Source organism: Ricinus communis, chromosome 1 (assembly GCF_019578655.1).
Source record: "Ricinus communis isolate WT05 ecotype wild-type chromosome 1, ASM1957865v1, whole genome shotgun sequence".
Classification (NCBI taxonomy): domain Eukaryota; kingdom Viridiplantae; phylum Streptophyta; class Magnoliopsida; order Malpighiales; family Euphorbiaceae; genus Ricinus; species Ricinus communis.
In genome coordinates this window covers 35,678,994-35,700,229 of record NC_063256.1, presented here as the reverse complement: position 1 = coordinate 35,700,229, position 21,236 = coordinate 35,678,994, and the positions used below count along the sequence as shown (strand labels likewise).

The following is a 21,236-nucleotide window of genomic DNA, read 5'->3' as shown; positions in this document are numbered from 1 at the left end:
TGGACCTGGACTTGAAAACTTCAAGCCCGACCCGAGATTTAAATAGGTCTAGCGCCAACTGATCAATAACATCAATAAAGTAAATAGTTAGATCTTATGCAGGATATTTCATAGCATCAAAGATATTAAATTTAACAATCTCGCCATCAAATTCCATGGTGCGTATACCATGCTCCACATCAATTTTTGTTTTAGCTGTCTTGAGAAAGAATTGCTCTAATAAGATTGGTGTTGAACTAGATAAATCAATGTCTTCCATTCTTAAAGTATAAAAATCGATTGGGAAGACTAACTTTTTAACCTGCAAGGCTAAGGATTTATCTAAGGTAGGTGAAAGAAGTGCATGCTAAAGTTAGAAGGACATCGTGTGAGAAGAAGTAGAGAAAACGTCAAGATGTTATTGCTAGTTCTGTGATGTATTAGTGTCCATTAAGGCTATTGGTGACGTTGGTTGTGTTTTATTATTATTGTTGTTGATTTTTATTTTTATTGTTACTGTTGTTATTTTTTTATTTTGCTGCTATTGATTTATTTTTTCATTGATGTTGTTATTTGGTTCAATAAAGAGAAGAGTATGATGGTTCTTATAGAGATGATATTCGCAACGATGGCAGATAGAAAATAAAGAAGGTGGAGGAAGATGATGGTGGTTGGGGCGATGGCTGAAGAGCTGGCGGTGGAGCAGTGACGATTTTATTTGGGGCCAATGGGGGCTGTTGCCCTCCTCAATCCCAAAATTACAATACCTTTAGTTTTTTTTTTAAATTTAATTTTTATTTATTATCCTCACTAATATTTATAATTATTTTTATTTTTAAAATCTTCATAAGTTTATCTTTGATTTTTTTAATTTTTAATTTTTAATTTTTAGTTTCTATTAATTTTTCTTATTTTGTACAATATTGATAAAATTGTCTTTAATCTTTATTATTTTTTTATATTTTTTTTTAGTTTATGTTAGTTCTTTTTACTCCACTGATTAAATTTGCTAGAATCGCCACTGTGGTGGAGGAAGATGATAGTGGCTGTGGTGGTGGTGGTGGAGGAAGAGCTGGCAATGGCGATGGATTACGAGCTAGTAGCGACGATGAATGAAGAGCTAGCGACGACGATAGAGATGGAGATGGCGGTATTTGGGACGATGGTGCTCTCTTCTTTTTCAATTATTTTCTCTGATTCTGTAAAAAAAATCGAAAGAAATTATGTAATTATTTTATTGAATTCTTTTTATTTTTTTTATATATTTGTAATATCAATCAAATTATCTATGATTCGATTCTTTTTATACAAGTTTATATAGAAATGATTTTCATTATTTTAGAAAAAAATTCTCATCAAGAAATAAAAAAAATAAAAAAATTAAAAGTAGTATTATTTTATATTTTTTAATATAGCTTACTTTCCCACAAATGTGTGTAAAGACTACTCTCTTAAATTTGAAATAAACTGACCAATTTATCAAATGTGTGAAGTAATTAGGCCAAAAAACTGATTTTAGGGTGATTTAAACCTACCAAATAAATCCAGAGAGCAAATTGCTACTTAAACCTTGCTCGATATATATATATGGGGTTATGATTTGCCGTTTGAATAGGTAAAGGTTCCAACTTCCGGTTTTAAAGAGAATTTCCAAAAATATTAATATTTGGAGTAATTATGACTTCCCTACTAAATTTTTCATTATTGTATTCCTAATATTTCATCACTTTCTATTGTAATGTTGTTTGGGTAGCATATAATTCTTATATTCATTGTATTAATAAAATCTAAAATATTTAAAATTTTATTGAAAAAGACATTTAAAAGTATTTTAAATTATTATTATTTTATAAAACATGATAAATAATTTTAAAATATTAAAATACATATCAACTAATTTTATGTTATTATTTATGGTTAAAGTATAACAAACTCCTAACATTAGCAATAGATAACCCAAAACTAACATAATTTTTTTAATAGGTACAATCAGGAACCTAAGGATGCCCTTTTAGTACGTAATAAATTTTTACAGAAACATCTGAAATATTTACAGCATATTCCTCAAGGTTCAGCTTCGCCAATTTCACGGCATCAAATTGGTGGAACCAATTCCAAGCTTGCAACTGTAGGCCAAACATGAACAGTCCCTCCTTGGTTTAAGGAATGCTTACCTCCTATGTCGTGAAATTGTGCAGATTCAGCGACCAGTGCTGAGGACTGAGGCAGTGATAGACAAACTAGAGTACTCGTAAGATGCTACAGATGATAAAATGCAATCCTCAGCTTCATTCTGGTTAACTAGGACCAACCCTGTACGAGGACTATTCAGTGGTATATCTGGTAAGTCGGCCTTTCCATCTAGATATTGCATCACTTGCCTCATAGTAGGCCTGACTGCTGGCGCAGGGTGAGCACAAAGCAGGCCTAGCTTCAAAACAAATTCCATTTCCTCCGCCATATACTTACCTTGCAATTCAGGATCGCTTGTGTCAAGAATGACACCTTTTTTCCAACATTCAAGAACCCAGTCTACCAGAATCACTTCCCTGGGGGGTCTTTCTGGCTCTATAGTCTTCCTTCCACAAGCCACTTCCAGTATAAGTGTTCCAAAAGCAAAAACATCACTGCTGGTTGTGAACCTGCCAGTTCTTGAAATCTCTGGTGCAAGATATCCTATAGTTCCAACAACACGTGTTGTTTGTGGAAGTGATCCATGATCATAGAATTTAGCTAATCCAAAGTCTCCTAACCTTCCTTTAAGTTCAGCATCTAACATAACGTTGCTAGCTTTCACATCTCTGTGTAGAACAACTTGATCCCACTCTTCATGGAGGTAAAGAAGAGCAGATGCAACTCCTTTCAGGATCTGATGTCGTTGAACCCAATTCAGGTTTAGTGTATCATTCTGAAATAGGAATCTGTCAAGGCTCCCATTTGGCATATAATCATATACCAAGAGCAGCTCTCTCTTTCGCCTGCAATAGCCTAGAAGCTGAACCAGATTCCTATGTCGTAGCCTGCCCATGCTGGCAATTTCAGCTACAAATTCCTTCATTCCTTGTTGGGAACCATGGGAAAACTGCTTGACTGCAACTTGTGTATTGGAAGAAGGTAAAACTCCTTTATAAACCTTTCCAAAACCCCCAGATCCCAGAAGTTCTTTGTCTTGGAATCCTTTTGTTGCTCTGTAGAGATCTCTGTAAGAGAATCTTTGCGGGCCATATTCTTGTTCCCAATCTTCATGCAATTCTTCATATTTCTTCCTCTTTATATAGACAGCTCCAAAGATTGTGATTAGAACAATACTTGCTGTTATCAACGGGATCATAATTCTTAAATTTGGTTTTTTACCTGATTTTGGTTTCGGTGGAAGGGAAGGAAGCTTTGACATATCAAGACTTTGTGCGGGCCCACTTCTGTTGAAGCTCCAACCAAGAATATAATGATAGCTTGCCATAGATCCTGTAGATGAAGAAAAACCAACATACATAGAATCCAAGAGTACTATAGAAAGATCAATAGTTGTTGACAAGAGAGGCTTTTCTGGCTTCTTGCTTGTTATAGGCGCTAGTGTTACATTCAGTAACTTCTCCACAGCATCATAATCTATCCACACCTGCATTGGACTTCTACTTATGAGCTCTAAGCTCTTGTTTTGATTGTCTGAAAAGTATGTTGCTGAGGCTGATGCATTAGATATCAAGCCATTCACATCAATCCCAACATGGTTGTCATTGATGTCTCTAAAATCAGGAGTCCATATAGTGTCAAGCTCAACAGCAAAGACATGGTTTGAGTCCCGGCCATTGGTTGATGAATTAAAGAGTCCCAAGTATTGTATCCCCAGAGCCCCTATAAACTCCACAGTTGGAGATATAGTAAAAACAAGCCCATGGCCCCCAAGAGTAGGAATCTCAGGATCAATGGCAAAAACGAAACTGGTAGAAAATGAGAGAGACTCAGCATTTTTGGGTGAAGACTTATCGAACTTGAGAGGGAACGGAAAGAAAGCACGGCCAATTTGGTAGTATGAAATGTTTGTTAACTCCAATAGGCCATTGGGGTGAATTTTTGCAATCCCGTTGAGATTCAGGTTGGATTCGTTGAAGCCATGGTAGATGAACTGGTTTCTATCTTGAGCAAATCCTGAGTGTTTCAAGAAAACAGAATTGAGAAGTACAATAAGCAGCAACCTGAACACTGAAAACATGGGGGGAAGCAAAGGTAATCGGCTTGCTCAATTAATCAAAAACTTCTGTTGTGAGTTCAGATCATAGGCTGAAATACTTGTCAAAGCTGTGTCGAAGGTAATTATACATTTTCTTTAAGTTATTGCAGTTTAAGCAAGAAGTATTAACCAATTCATCCATTATTCATGCTGGATCCTAGTCAAGGGTCAAAAACTATGAATATAGAATGCCCACTTGAACAACAACTATATCTTAATAAGTAGCAGAAGTTGACTGCTATCATCTATCTTATTAAATTAATGATGGAATGATATTCTTATTTATTGGTGACTGAAATTTAAGATATCCCATGTTTGATTCCAAAATTTATTTTTTCTTATTCACTACCATCCAATTTCGTTAGCTGTAAGCTGTAGAAGCAATCAGGAGACTTTTGGGAATTCATTGACTTAACTAACTTCGTTATATGTTACTGATAGTATATAATAACAATGGTCAATATACTGATAATAACGTAAAGTAATAGTCAGTGGATAGCTGCACTGAATGAGCCTGTTAAAGTAAGTCAAAATCTTAATATGCTGCTACTCTGAATCCCCTGATTCTGTAAGAAATTTAGACCAGGAGTTAAAAGTTAAAACCAGAGTAATTTTGTTTAATTTCATCAGGAGACCTCCCATTACTACTTTCTTTCTCATAATTACATTTAGCTGCATACATTTGTTAAAACAGAACCATGCATGTGCATTTGCATTACAGCCTGCATAAGCTGCAGCATGGAAGTAAGATGGATGTTGCTCATATCCCATTGATCTTAGGATCCAATTCCATCTCCAATTCAAACCCTTTAAATATTCAAGTAGCCTATGACTTGTGCAATTACATTGGTGAACTACACTAAGATCTTCTAAACCTGCTTGAACATTCTGTTATTCATTTCTATTGTCCTGTACACCAACCTTTGGTTTGCTAGTCTGCTAGCAATTTATCAGAATCCCATATCAGCAAGCAAGAGAACTAAACAGGTATTGTATCCTGTATCTGATTCCAAAATATATTGTCTTATTTACTGTCATCTAATCTCATGAAATTAATGTGGAATAGACAGGAGGAAATTGGAGAATTCTTTTGGGAATCATTTGACTTGATTAACTTTAGAAAAGAAAGCACTGGTAACATATAATAATAGCTAGTTGGTAACTGCTCTGAATGAGCTGTTAGACTAGATAAAATTGTCAGTATGAGACCTTGATTCCACTGAATCAGTAATTAAGTTAGACCACCAAATTATATTTATTAAAACCTGCAATTAAACTTTCTAAACTTATATTATAATTATTTTAATAGTAAATTAATCACAATAAAATAAAAGTAGAAACTTTCTTTTTTTTTTTTAAAAAAAAAAAAGACAGTGAGAAAAAAAAGAATGTAACAAGGATGGATTTTTTAAAAGTCATAGTAAAAGGACTAAAAGAGCAGTAAATAGATATTAAAAAAGTTTAATGATATTTTCTTCTATATTAGTTGGCATGTTAGTTTAAATTTATTAATAATAAAATAAGAATGAGTTTTAAATTCAGAAATATTTCAAAATTTTTATCTGTATAATATATAAATTAAATCTATAATAAAATATAACAATAAAACTTATTTTTATATATGTATATTTTGATGTAATAATCAATCTAATAATAAAAAATTGAAAAATTAAAAAAATTCACTTTAAAGCAATTATTCTATTAATGAAATATTATAATAAAAAAATAATTATTATGAACACTTAAACTAATATATCAATAGAATAAAACTAAAATTATTTCATCGTTTCTTTTTTATCTTTTGTCTTTATTTTTTATTAAAATTTAGTATGAAACTATTCGGACTTATATATATATATATATATATATATATATATATATATATTGTAAAGTTATAATTCATGAGATACTTATATAATTAAGGACATATTAAATTAAATTAATTATGTATAAAATTACATAAATTAAAATTAAATTATTAATTTTAGATGTTTTAATTAGTCCAAAAATTTCTTAAAGTTAATTAATAATTAATCTATTTCCAACCTAATTCTATCATAATTGTATTAAGAGTTATCACTTGTACATTTTTCTTTTAAAATTTAAATAATTGACTAAAGAAATTGAAGCAATGAAATAGCCAAATTTAAAAAATGTAAATATTGATAGGATATATTAGGAATACTATTCTAAATAGAAAATTATAAAAGTCAAAATAATAGAAAAAGGAAATTATGGTGTAATAAGTATAAGGATTAGTATGTAATTGTTAATAATACTTAGAGGTCATGTTAAATTATTAATAGATGTTGTTATAAGATAGTAGGTAATTTAACAATGGTGTGAAAATGAGTATATTACTTGATTGAAACAGAATCTAGAAACCTTATAACAAAAAGGTCTCCAGAAATCATAATCAATCTATCCATTTCTGTGTAATTACTATTCTCCATTATCAATACCAGAAAACTCACAAGTGTAGATGATATGTCTACAAAGAAATTTAATGAAGTCTCAATCTGAAAGAACTTGTCAACTAAGGAACCCTTATGCTTGCAAATGGTAACAAAGACCCAAAACCTTGTATATTCATTGGCTGGTTCAATTGGTGTTTCTTTCTTTTTTTTTAAAAAAAAAAAAAGAAAACAAAATGAATTACAATAAACTGGTCCTATTGAGTTTTAAGAAATATATAAAAACATATAAAATAAATGCAAAAACACCCAATCAACTTTGAGTTTTCAAAAATATTGTTGATTTTTAAGATGATGCATTATATTATTGTTTTGAGTATATGAATTCTGATTTTACAGTTTGGTTGTTCTTGTTTATATATACAATGGTTGCAATGATAGCCTAATCTATATAACGGCTGCCTTGAGACCTATTTCTAACGTCTCATTCTGATTCAGGAAAAATTGAAGTGGCCTTTCCCTTTGGCATGGATGGTTGCTCCCTTTCCTGGAAGTCTGTGAGGAATAACCCTGCACGGGCTTTTCTGCTTGTGCAGTGTCTGAGACTTCCCTATGATCTTCTTCTTCTATCCTTTTCTTTCTATTGCATTCAACACTTAAACTAATATATCAATAGAATAAAACTAAAATTATTTCATTGTTTCTTTTTTATCTCTTGTCTTTATTTTTTATTAAAATTTAGTATGAAACTTTTCGGACTTATATATATATATATATATATATATATTGTAAAATTATAATTCATGAAATACTTATATAATTAAGGACATATTAAATTAAATTAATTATGTATAAAATTACATAAATTAAAATTAAATTATTAATTTTAGATGTTTTAATTAGTCCAAAAATTTCTTAAAGTTAATTAATAATTAATCTATTTCCAACCTAATTCTATCATAATTGTATTAAGAGTTATCACTTGTACATTTTTCTTTTAAAATTCAAATAATTGACTAAAGAAATTGAAGCAATAAAACAGCCAAATTTAAAAAATGTAAATATTGATAGGATATATTAGGAATACTATTCTAAATAGAAAATTATAAAAGTCATAATAATAGAAAAAGGAAATTATGGTGTAATAAGTATAAGGATTAGTATGTAATTGTTAATAATACTTAGAAGTCATGTTAAATTATTAATAGATGTTGTTATAAGATAATAGGTAATTTAACAATGGTGTGAAAATGAGTATATTACTTGATTGAAACAGAATCTAGAAACCTTATAACAAAAAGGTCTCCAGAAATCATAATCAATCTATCCATTTCTGTGTAATTACTATTCTCCATTATCAATACCAGAAAACTCACAAGTGTAGATGATATGTCTACAAAGAAATTTAATGAAGTCTCAATCTAAAAGAACTTGTCAACTAAGGAACCCTTATGCTTGCAAATGGTAACAAAGACCCAAAACCTTGTATATTCATTGACTGGTTCAATTAGTGTTTCTTTCTTTTTTTTTTTAAAAAAAAAAAAGAAAACAAAATGAATTACAATAAACTGGTCCTATTGAGTTGTAAGAATTATATAAAAATATATAAAATAAATGCAAAAACACCCAATCAACTTTGAGTTTTCAAAAATATTGTTGATTTTTAAGATGATACATTATATTATTGTTTTGAGTATATGAATTCTGATTTTACAGTTTGGTTGTTCTTGTTTATATATACAATGGTTACAATGATAGCCTAATCTATATAACGGCTCCCTTGAGACCTATTTCTAACGTCCCATTCTGATTCAGGAAAGGTTGAAGTGGCATTTCCCTTTGGCAGGGATGGTTGCTCCCTTTCTTGGAAGTCTGTAAGGAATAACCCTGCACAGGCTTTTCTGCTTGTGCAGTGTCTAAGACTTCCTTGTGATCTTCTTCTTCTATGCTTTTCTTTCTACTGCTTTCAACACTCCCCCTCAAGGTGGGTTCGTAGAGGTTGATGGAATCCATCTTGCTGAGAATGGCTTGATGATTGTTTTTGTTGAGAGCTTTCATAAATATGTCGGCTAGCTAATCATAACTTCTGACAAATGGTGTTTCAATTTGTCATGATTATACTTTTTCTCTGGTGAAGTGGCAATCAACTTCGATGTGTTTAGTACGTTCATGAAATACTAGGTTGGATGCAATGTGTCGGGCCTCCTGATTGTCACAATACATCTGCATAGGTCCTCTACATTCTATTTTCATGTCGAGGATACTTGCTTGATCCAAGTGAGTTCACTTGCTCTAGATGCCATGGCTCGATATTCTACCTCTGCGCTTGATCTTGCCACTACGCTTTGTTTTTTTTTTTACTTTTCCATGTTACTAAGTTTCCTCCTACGAAGGTGCAGAATCCTATCGTTGACTTTTTGTCACTGCCTCCTGCCCAATCTGCATCAGAATAGCTAATTATGGTGTTAGAGTTATTTTTTTTCATTCAGATTCCTTGCCCTCGGGTTCCCTTGAGATACCTAAGTATCCTATCAATGGCCTCTAGATGACTAGTGCGAGGAGCATGCATAAACTGGCTTACCATACTTACTGCGTAAGAAATATCGGGTCTAGTGACAGTTAGATAGATCAACTTTCCTACTAGGTGTTGATAATGTCCTATGTTATCTAACGGATCACCATCCTCCAAATTAAGTTTAACATTAGTTTCCATTTGAGTGTTCGTAGGTTTAGCTCCTAGTTTTCCAATTTCTTTTAAAAGGTCGAGTACATACTTTCTTTAGGATAAAAACAAGCTTTTATGTGATTTGGCTATTCTATTCCAAGAAAGTATGATAGTTGACCTAGATCATTAATATCAAATTCCCTTTTTAATTTTTGTTTAACTTTTTCAATTTCTTCATTATCGTTACCGGTTATGATGATATCATCCACGTATACAAAAATAATGATGATGCACATGTGAGTGTGTTTGACAAACATAGAGAAATCTGAAGTGCATTTATTGAAATTGATATTTAAGAGGAAAAGGCTTAGCTTAGCATATCTCTTGGAGATTGCTTTAGTCCATAATTGCCTTTTTCAGTTTACATACCAAAGAAGGGTTTGATGTGAACCTGTGACCTGGAGGGAGGGTCATATAGAGTTCCTTCTTCTAGAGTCCCTTGGAGAAATGCATTTTTAACGTCCATTTGAAATAGATTCCATCCTGAGTTAGTAGCAACAGAAAATAGAATGCAAACAGTATTCATTTTTGCTACTGGTGCAAAAGTTTCCTGGTAGTCAACGCTATAGGTTTGTGTAAACCCTTTGGCTACTAATATGGCCTTGTATCTCTCAACTGATCCGTCACAATTAAATTTTATTTTGTATACCCTCCTACAGTTTTTTCTCTGTGGTGGTAGGGGAACAATATCCCAAGTGCTATTCTTCTTTAAGGTATAAAGTTCTTCTTTCATGGCCTTGTACCACTTGGGGTCAGTGTTTGCATCATAAAAGGATGTGGGTTCTGTGTGTGCCATAATGTCTCCTAGATAGGCTTGATACTGATGTGACATTGAATCATAAGTGATGAATTATTGAATTGGATATGATATCTTATGGGATACATAGTCCTTTAACCTGAAAGGAGGCCTGGTTGGTCGAGTGGATCTTCTTAAGGTAATTTCTTCCTGAGGAGGTTTGATTTCTTTGCTGCTTGTCACATTCTCTCCCCTGAAGGAATTGTCCTTAAGTTGAGATGTTGCTCCCCCTCTGGGTGATTGTCCTGATTGGGATTGCTGTTATTAGAGAAAACAGGGTTATCCGGAAATAGTAATGTGTGTGGCCCATAAGTGTGGTTGGAAGTAGTACTATGATGGTCATTCTCCTTATAATAGGGTTCATGTTCTAGAAATGATACGTCCCTGGAAACATAAGTTTTATGAGTGAGGGGATCATAGCATTTATACCCTTTTTTTTTCCTACAGAGTATCCTAAAAATAGGATTTTGGCGGAGCTTTTTATCAATTTTGTTAAGTCTTTTAAGATGGACATAAGCAGTGCAGCCAAAGACTCGAATGTGTCCTAACTCGATTTTTCTTCCTTTGAGGATTTCTAAAGGACTGAGGTATTTTAATTTGGCACTGGGTAACCTGTTGAAAAGGTAGGTGGCAGTGATGGGTGCATCAGACCAGTAGGTAGAATGGATATTATTTTGAAAAAGTAGGGTACGGGTGACTTCAAAAAGGTGTCTGTTTTTCCTTTCTGAGACCCCATTTTGTTCCGGAATATTGATGCAAATAGTTTGATGAAGGATGCCTTCCTTTTTAAAAAATTCTAAAAGATTTTGGTTTATGTGTTCAATGCCATTGTCAGAACGAAATTTTTTGATTTTTCCGGTGTATTGATTTTTAATAAAGTTAAGAAAAAATTTGAAAGCATGTAAACACCTTATTTTTCCTTTTTAACAAATAGATCCAAGTAGTACGAGTATAATCGTCAATAAATGTGACAAAGTATCGAAAATGATTATAAGATATAATAGGTGCAGGTCCCCAAACATCATAATGAATTAATTCAAATCTTTTTTCAGAAACACGGGAAGATATTGAAAAAGGAAGACGAATGTGTTTGGAAAATTTGCAAGTATCACAATGATTGGAATTAAATTACAATAAAAAAGTTTGTTCAAGACGTGGTCGGAGGGATGCCCAAAACGCAAGTGCATTAGCATGCCTTGATCGACTAATCTTGTCGACACAAGACATTGATTGGTGGAATCCTTTAGATAGGATAGTCCATTGTTATAATGTCTCTCACCAATCGTCTTCACTGTAGTTCGGTCCTGAAACATTATTGAAGATGGTAAAAAAATAACATTGCAATTTAAATCATTAGTTATTGTACTAATTGACAATAAATTGGACTTGAAGTCAGGTAAGAACATAACATTTTTTAGAGATTTATTAAGTAGTGTAGTAGTGCCACTACCTTGAATTTGGATTTTGTTTCCATTAGCAACTGTCACATGTTGGAAATTTTTAGCGGGATGGAAATTTTGCAATTTCATGTGATCATAGGCACTAGAATCAATAACCCAATCATTTTGGCATGTTTTTAAATATGGTGGTACAAAATTAAATGAATTAGATACGGAACCTGACCCATTGGGTTGTTGATGTTGAACCAGGGCTTAGATTTGGGACAGTAATTGATTTAGCTGGACCGTGACTGCTGGGTCGGGTCCCTATCGGAGTCGGGTCGGGTTGGGGTTGGATCCGGATTGAAATCGGGTCGGGTCAGTTGGGTCGGAGTCGGGTCGGGTTTGCTCATAACCCTCAGACCTGTTATAAGCACCCGATCCGCTGCTTCTCAAATTTAACCTTTCATTAGGGTTTTCTCTTCTACTTTTTTCGTCGAACCTTTTCTCCTTCTCGCCTCTTCCCCCTTTCTTCACGCCTCTAGAGCTCTCTCACCCCCTAGACGGCCTTAGCTGTGGGTGGAGATGCTAGCAGCCATCACGATGATGGCCCTACTTCTTGTAATGGTCACACCGCTCGATGGTGCTAGGTCCTCCCCTCTGGCGGGCTTGCTCTCATCGAGTGGTACATGTTCGGTTGTCTGTGACATCGAGGGCTGAGTTCATCGTGCTTCTTCTTGTCTCTTTGCACTGGTTATTTGATATCACAATGTCTATTCTGGGAAGCTCTGTTCATAGGAGGATCTGCGACCTCAACCTTTCTTAGCTTGAGTCTATTCCTCCCAAGTAAGTGTACACGAGGTCTTACTCTGCTCTTTTTTGTATTTCTTCTAGGTTGTTTGATGGCAGAAGGTAATTCTGCAACTCTTTCCAACTGATTAAAATTTTTGTTGCATATTCCGAAGAGCTTTTTGTTCCCTGTGTGATTTGTGACAGTTCATATTTGAGTTTGAATATATGTGCAAAGTTCTGTTAATGGCCATATAACCCCTTTATTTTTTCCTAAATTGCCTTTGATGATTCCATTAAAATGCAGAGTCGGGAAATCTGTGTTTCCATGGTGTTAGTGATCATCGACATGACCATATGGTCTGTCGTTTGCCACTCCTCTATTTTTTCTAACTCTTCTTCTGTTGGGGCTTCTGGCTTTTCTGGCTTTGGTTTTTGTTTGGTTCTAGTGATAAACCCCAGCTTTCTTCTGCCGCTGAGGCCGATATACATTGATTTTGACCATTCAAAATAATTTGAGTTGCCTTTCTTTATTATATTGGTTAATTTGTGGTTTTCAGACATGGGTAAGAAAGAGTTTCTTTTTTTGTTGAAGGGAAGGATGGGTAGATGATGAGCACAGGTTTAAACCGGCTCTGATACCATGTTGATTCTTAAGATGATGAATTGTATATTATATTGAGTATATGAATTCTGATTTTATAGTTTGATTGTTCTTGCTTATATACAATGGTTGCAACGGTAGCCTAATTTATACAACGGCTGCCTTGAGACCTATTTCTAACGTCCCATTCTGATTCAGGAAAGATTGAAGTGGCATTTCCCTTTGGCAGGGATGGTTGCTTCCTTTCTTGGAAGTTTGTGAGGAATAATCCTACATAGGCTTTTCTGCCTGTGTAGTGTCTGAGACTTCCCTGTGATCTCCTTCTTCTATGCTTTTCTTTCTGTTGCTTTCAACAAATATGCTATCTAAAAAATTACAGAAAATACGTTGGATTTGTTTTTGTTGATTTACTTACTGGTTTTGATAGATTTCTACTTAGTGAATTTATATTTAGTTTATGTTGGTTTTTCCTTATTTTCTGTTTAGTTTCTAATTGAATTTATATTCACTTTCTAGACGAATTTCTAGTTTTGGTTATATTTGGATGTTGAGCTTTTATTAGAATCTTGTGAGTTTATGTTTAGTTTTAGTTCGTCTATTTTATATTTTCTATTTAGTTTCTATTAAGTTTGTAAGAAATTATAATTTCAAAAACACTAAAATAAACAACAAAAGCAAACTTTCTACGCTTGAAACTTAGTTCAAGTGGCAAGAAAAGTTAAATAATAAATTTTCAATTTATTAGAATAACATACAATAATAACTTTGTTTCTGTATTTAACTTTGTTGGTTTCTATTAGTTTCCTGGTGATTTTGGTTAGTTTATGTTTTAAACGAAAGAATATAAAAAAGTAATTATTTTAAAAAAACATAATAAATATAAAAATAGCGTAAAAATGCAAAAACAGAAAAAAAGGAGTTGGTAATTTAGCTTATAACTCTAAATAATTTAGTAAATATGAAATGATATTTCTTACTTTCATCCTATATTGAACAAAAATCGTAGGCAATTGACATAGCTGTCAGCTAAAATAAATTTCAAATGTTTCTATGTGCAAGAACCATTTAAATGACATCTAAAGTAATGTTTTGTATCTAATTGTCATTTAAATGGTGTTCATGGACAGGGTAATAGCAACAAGGAAACACTTTTGATTGAACTGAACACAGTTATAGTAGGAGCAAGAAATTTTGCTAAAGCAAGGAGAAGGAGGTTTTGGTCCAGCTTGATATGAATCAAGGCTGCCATGAGATTCCATTGCGAAGGCATGTAATAAAATGTCTAAAATGGAAATGCAACTCATGCATGAAAACAAGAGTCCAACCTTATAATGAAGCATTCAGTTCATTTGAAGAATAAAAGCCATTCGATCACAATTAGACTTCTGGGCTTAATTCATATTTATACGGGTTCTTATCTTTTTGGGTTTTAGCTTAAGTAATTATTTTATTTTATCTTTATTTAATTAAGGATTATTTTATTAGATGTGAGTTATATGTATTGTGTGTGGAGTTACAAATAAGTGCATATGTTTAGTTGTCATTTGGGAGTTACAAAATGAGGGCCATCAATGTAAAAACAACCACTTTGAATGAGTTTTAAGGAGAATTAAAGGGAAAAACGTGAGAAAGCTTAAAAGATATCCATTTAGCTTTCTTTATCTTGTTTTGGCTATAAATATCAAAGCCAAATTTATTTGTAAAGAAGAATTGATGAATGATAATATTTATTTGCTCTTTATAAGTGTTGTTGCTTAAGTTCTTGCATGAACTCTGAACTTATCAAACTATTTTTTAGTTTGTGGCATTCTCTAATTAAAATCTTGTGTTTGATTCTTAATTTATCAAATCATACTTAGTTTGTGGCGTTTGGAGTTGAATTCAAGTGCTAGTTTCATTATTGGAACTAGTTTTCCCTAATTTCACTTTAGGAAATTCTTGGGTTTTGGAATCATCTTGATTGAAGGGTGTTTTCTTGCATTCCATATGTATCATAACTCATTAGTTATTGGGGTGTATGGTTGCTAAGATGATGATTTCCTATCATTTGGTATCAGAGCTTGCTTCAAGTTGAGGTTTGCTTATCTTTGTGTTTTGTGTGTTATTGAAGTTTCTCATCTTCTTTACTTTTTTTTTGTGCCGAATTCTTCTTATTTCAATTTTTTCCTTCTGAGTACTCTTTGTTTTAAAGTTTACATCTTTGTGTTCATTAAATAAATTTTTGTTTTCCCTTCTTGTTAATTTCTTTATGTTGTTTTTTTTCTTTTCCTTCAAATTTCATATCATATTTTTTGTTCTTTCCTTCAAACGTCTTTGTGGTTCTTTATTTTCACCTTTATTTTATTCTTAGACGTAAATAAAAAAATGTTTCATGAAGCTGAATTCATTAGACAATATCGAAATCTTCGTTATCAATCTTATAATAAGATGTGGGGTCAAGGAAATGATCGTTATGAAGACTATAGACAAAATTTTTATTCTTTTAAATCTAAACCTAAGAGGTTAGATAGACAACCAAGTCAAATTTTTGTTGATAAATTGTCCAAGGAGAACAAATCTTTAAGAATCGATCTTGAAGCATTTAAGCATGAGCTTGAAGAGTTCAAGATGTTGATTAATAGCTTTCTTAAGCATCTTAAAGATAAAAGCCGATTCTAAGCCATCATTAAAGACTAACAACGATAATGTAAAGGAGGTAAATTGCTCCACTAGAGTCAATCTAAATTTTGAAGACTTGATAATTGGAGATGGCAAGAAAGACAATGACTTGCTACCTTTGAATGAATTCAATAATGAAGAATTTGTAGCTGATGGAGAGGCAATGGTTCAGTTAGTGAAGAATGAAAGAGTTTTGCTTGATAAAACTAAGACTTTTAAGCATGTTGAATTTATTGGTACTAAAAATATTATTTTTTCTAAAGATCCTCTAATCACTATTGCGAAGAAATTGCAGGTTGATGATAGCATTTTATTACCATTTGATATTATATGTTTATTTCTTTCGTAATATTTGGGCAAACTTCGAGGACGAATTTTCTTTCAAGAAACAGGGAATGATATAAATCAAGGCTGACATGAGATTCCATTGTAAAGGCATGCACCAAAAGGTCCAAAATGGAAATGCAACTCATGCATGAAAATAAGAGTCCAACCTTATATGAAGCATTCAGTCCATTTTGAAGAATAAAAGTAATTCGGCTATAATTAGGCTTTTGGGCTTAATTCATATATATATATGAGTTTTTATCTTTTGGATTTTAGCTTAAGTAATTGTTTTACTTTATTTTTATTTAATTAAGAATTATTTTATTAGGTGTGAGTTATAGGTGTGTTGTATGGAGTTACAAATGAATGCACATGTTTAGTTGTCATTTGGGAGTTACAAAATGAGTGTCATCAATGTAAAAAACAACAATTTTAATTAGTTTTAAAGGGAATTAAAGGGAAAAATGTAGAAAAACTCAAAAGACATCTATTTAGATTTTTTTGTCCTGTTTTAGCTATAAATATCAAAGCCAAATTCATTTGTAAGAGAAGAATTGATGAATGATAATTTTTATTTGTTTTTTGTGAGTGTTTTTGCTTAAGTTCTTACATGAACTTTTAACTTATCAAACTATTTTTAGTTTGTGGCGTTCTCTAACTAAAATCTTGTGTTTGATTCTTAACTTATCAAATCATACTTGGTTTGTGGCGTTTAGAGTTGAATTCAAGTGCTAGTTTCATTATTGGAACTAGTTTTCCCTAACTTCACTTGAGGAGATCCTTGGATTTTGGAATCATCTTGATTGGAGGGTGTTTTCTTGCATTCTATATGTATTATAACTCATTAGTTATTGGGACGTATAGTTGCTAAGATGATGATTTCCTATCACAGCTTACAAGGTAACTACTCGTTTCTTCAATGCATAACAAGCGTTTTCTTGTATATTTTATGAGGGAAAACTAAATGATGGGCAAGAAGTCGCAGTAAAAAGGATATCAACAAATTCAGGACAGGGTTCAAAGTAGCTTAAAACTAAAGTAACGCTGGTCGCTAAACTGCTACCCTAACTTCACTTGAGGAGATCCTTGGATTTTGGAATCATCTTGATTGGAGAGTGTTTTCTTGCATTCTATATGTATTATAACTCATTAGTTATTGGGATGTATAGTTGCTAAGATGATGATTTCCTATCACAGCTTACAAGGTAACTACTCGTTTCTTCAATGCATAACAAGCGTTTTCTTGTATATTTTATGAGGGAAAACTAAATGATGGGCAAGAAGTCGCAGTAAAAAGGATATCAACAAATTCAGGACAGGGTTCAAAGTAGCTTAAAACTAAAGTAACGCTGGTTGCTAAACTGCTACCCTGGAACCTGGCAAGGCTGGCAGCCTTTGTGTATTTCTCATGGCTCAACAGTGGTGTGGTTGCTAGTCCTTGATGGCTTTGTCCATATAAGTTGTCTAATTGTCATCCTAATACTGTCTCTTTCTTTAGCTTTCCAATGATATTTATAGCAGGTATCTGCTAGCAGTGATTAACTATAATCTCAAGTTTTTTCTTTATTCGTTTAAAAAGAAATCTTGTCATAAAAATGTAAACTATCTACGGATCAAGAAGTATAAATAACAGGAATAACTTTCTTATTGAAACTCTTCGATGGAAACTCTTGCTAGACTGTTGAAACCATAAAATTGTGCATATATATGTGGTCTTAATGCTCGAGCCTCTTTCAGGAATTAAAGTTGGTTTCAGACCTGTCATAAATTTGAAGGAACAGTAGTACTTAGGAAGATTAATTTTCTATTCTGAAGAATATATTTAAGAATAATTAAGGAGTCATTTACTTAAGATTAACTCCCTTTTCTATATATGAAGGATTATCTGATAAAAATATTCCAGTCACAGACTACCAAGTTTGTGGCAATGCTTTTCTTCCATTCGCTCAAACTTGGACCTTGTATCAAATCAAAATCTATCATGTACCTTGAACATTTTTAACCAAATCTTTTATGTTCATTTACAGTAAGAAAATATATTTGACTTATCTATTTTGTTAAGATTTAGAATTATGTTACCACTTTTAAGTATTTAGGTGCTATTTTTGTTAAGGTCAATATATTGATAATAGCAAGTGGATAACTGCACTGAATGAGCAAGTTAGAGTGGGTCAAAATCAAAACCTGTAGTTGTCAATTTTATCCTTCACTCGTGAGTTTTTTGTGAACTTCAGCACCCAGAGATATTTGATTGAATTCATCATGAGAATTTCATTACATTTAGCTGCATACAACTGTTGAAACAAAACCATGTATTTGTATGAAAGCAAGCAAATGGTTGTTTGCTTATTATAGCCAGTTGGTGGCTGCTATGAATTAGCTGTTAGACTATATCAGAATGTTAGTATGCTACCTTGATTCCCCTGCCTCAGTAATTAATTTAGACTAAAACCTGTAGTTGCAGATTCAGCGACCACGGTTGAGGACTGAGGCAGTGATTGACAAGCTTGAGTACTCATTAGATGCAGGGGACTGCGAAATGCAATCTTGAGCTGCTTCCTGGTTAAATATGACCAGACCAGGACGAGGGCTATCCAATGGTATGTCTGGTAAGGCAGCTTTTCCATCTAGATATTGCACCACTTGCCTCATGGTTGGTCTAGCTGTTGGTGTAGGGTGAGCACAGAGCAGGCCTAGCTTCAAAACCAATTCCATTTCCTCCATCATATATTTGCCTTCCAATCTAGGGTCACTTATCTCAAGTAGTACCCCATTTTTCCAACTTTCGAGGACCCAGTCTACCAAAATCACCTCTCCAGCTGGTTTTTGTGGCTCTATAGTCTTCCTTCCACAAGCCATTTCTAGCATAAGTGTCCCAAAAGAAAAAACATCACTGCCGGTTGTGACCCTTCCTGTTCTTGAAACCTCTGGCGCAAGATATCCAACGGTTCCAACCACACAGGTTGTTTGTCCAAAATCTCCTAACCTTCCGCTAAGATCAGCATCTAACATAACATTGCTAGCTTTCACATCTCTGTGCAGAACAACTTGTTCCCATTCTTCATGGAGGTAAAGAAGGGCAGATGCAACTCCTCTCAGGATTTGATATCGTTGAACCCAATTCAGGTTCGGCGTGTCATTCTGAAATAGGAATTTATCAAGGCTCCCATTAGGCATATAATCATATACCAAGAGCAGCTCTCCCTTTCGCCTGCAATAGCCTAGAAGTTGAACCAAATTCCTATGCCTTAGCCTTCCCATGCTGACAATTTCAGCAATAAATTCCTTCATTCCTTGTTGGGAATCATGGGAAAACTTCTTGACTGCTACTTGTGTATTTGAAGAAGGCAATACTCCTCTGTACACCTTCCCAAAACCCCCAAATCCTAGAAGTTCTTTGTCTTTGAATGCTTTAGTTGCTTTATAAAGGTCCCTGTAAGAGAATCTTTGAGGGCCATATTCTTTCTCCCAGTCTTCACGCAATTCTTCAAACTTTTTCCTTTTCAATATATAGAGTGTTCCAAATATAGCAATCAGCACAACACCTGCCACAATGGATGAGGCCGTAATAATTAACTTTTTAGGCGGATGTGAAGGCGGTGCAGGCAGTGAAGGAGGTGGAGCTGGAGGAGTTACAGGAAGTGAAGGAGATGGAGGAGCTAAAGGAAGTGAAGGAAGCTTTGACGTATCAAGACTTTGAGCTGGACCACTTTTGTTGAAGCTCCGACCGAGAATATAATGGTAGCTTGCCATGGATCCAGTAGATGAAGAAAAACCAACGTACATAGAATCCAACAGGATTAAAGAAAGATCAATAGTTGTTGACAGGAGAGGCTTTTCGGGTTTCATGACCGTTATAGGAGCTAGTGTTATGTTGAGTATCATCTGCACTTCATCATAATCTATCCATACCTGCATAGGTTTCCCACTTATGAGCGTTAAGTTCTTATATTCCTTGTCTGAAAAGTATGCTGCTGGTGCTGATACATTTGATGTCACGCCATTCACATCAATTCCGACATGGTTGTTATTAATGTCTCCACAATCAAGAGTTTGTATAGTATCAAACTCAATGGCAACAAGATGGTTTGAAAACAGGCCGTTGCTTGTCGAATTAAAGAGTCCAAAGTACTGTGTCGCCAGTGCCCCTGGGAACTCCATAGAAGGGGAGATAGTGAAGGCAAAGCCATGGCCACCAAGACCAGGTGTCTCACCAAGGGGAAGTCTCTCAGGATCAATGGCGAAAACAAAGTTTGTAGAAAACGAAGACTTGTTGAACTTGAGAGGCAGCTGAAAGAAAGCACGACCCACTTTGAGGTATGTAATATTTGTTAACTCTAAGAGACCATTGGGGTGTACGTTTGCAAGCCCACTCAGATTCAGGTTGGACTCATTGAATCCATGGTAGATGAACTGATTTTGATCTTGAGCAAAGCTTAAGTGCTTTGAGAAAACAAAAGTAATCAGGAGAACAAACAGCATTTTAAACGTTGCAAACATGGGGACATAGAAGTTGCTCTGTTCTCAGAAGGTTTGTTCTATGAGATTTTGCTTGTCATTTGTGTTCCGATTCTTAGCCTGAAATAGCAACATGTCGAAGCAAATACTTTTTCAATGCTGCTGCAACGTGAAAGACACTAATACTCTATAATACACCTATTTATAAGTTTTTACTCAAATCAAGTTGACATAAATCAAGGTCAGAAACTATATATGAATATTAAATGACAACTTGAACACAATTTATATCTTATAAATGGCAGAAGTTTAACTGTATCACCATAAGAAAGGGTGCTGCTTGAGAAAATAAATCAAAATCACAGAATGATGAACTTTATTTTATAGGTGACTGAATATGATTATATATATATATATATGTGTGTATATTTTGTATCATGTGTCTGCTTATAAACATTTTGTTTCTTATATACTTTCATCAAATTTCATGAAATCTAGACTTCCATTTTAAAAGGGCGACTACTTTTGGGAATCCTTTTGACTTGACTTACTCTAGAAAATAAGTTACTGAGATCATATGATGAGAATAAATAACATATTTGATAACACACAATAATAACAAGTAATGTCCTTGAATCAGCCTGATTAGTGGGTCAAAATGTTATTCTGATATCCTGATTGGTGATTCCCCTGCTTCAGCAAGCAATTTAGAACAGCAATCAGCACCCAAATATTATTTGATTGACTGTGTTGCAACCGTCACGACCTTTTTTTTTATTGACTCCCTCCTGTGACAATTATTAACATTTGATACTCAGATTTGGATTTGGCAGCAAATATGCATTGAAACGAAAGGATAAACATTATTTCAATTAA

The 21,236-nt window shown here is 33.5% G+C and overlaps 2 protein-coding genes across 2 annotated transcripts; both read right to left on the bottom strand.

Annotated features, from left to right (window-relative positions):
- Positions 1–1,854: 1,854 nt before the first annotated feature.
- LOC8284117 (L-type lectin-domain containing receptor kinase IV.2) lies at positions 1,855–4,406 on the bottom strand. The gene has a single exon (XM_002520477.3). It carries the CDS (start codon positions 4,190–4,192, stop codon positions 2,180–2,182), a length of 2,013 nt encoding a protein of 670 aa, XP_002520523.2. The 5' UTR covers positions 4,193–4,406; the 3' UTR covers positions 1,855–2,179.
- Positions 4,407–18,148: 13,742 nt separating this feature from the next.
- Positions 18,149–21,050, bottom strand: LOC107261361 (L-type lectin-domain containing receptor kinase SIT2). The gene has a single exon (XM_025157569.2). It carries the CDS (start codon positions 20,400–20,402, stop codon positions 18,369–18,371), a length of 2,034 nt encoding a protein of 677 aa, XP_025013337.2. The 5' UTR covers positions 20,403–21,050; the 3' UTR covers positions 18,149–18,368.
- Positions 21,051–21,236: the final 186 nt, after the last annotated feature.

What these genes read in the sequence shown, in the direction of transcription:
- LOC8284117 (XM_002520477.3), bottom strand. Translation starts at nt 4,192, where the DNA reads ATGTTTTCAGTGTTCAGGTTGCTGCTTATTGTACTTCTCAATTCTGTT.
- LOC107261361 (XM_025157569.2), bottom strand. Translation starts at nt 20,402, where the DNA reads ATGTTTGCAACGTTTAAAATGCTGTTTGTTCTCCTGATTACTTTTGTT.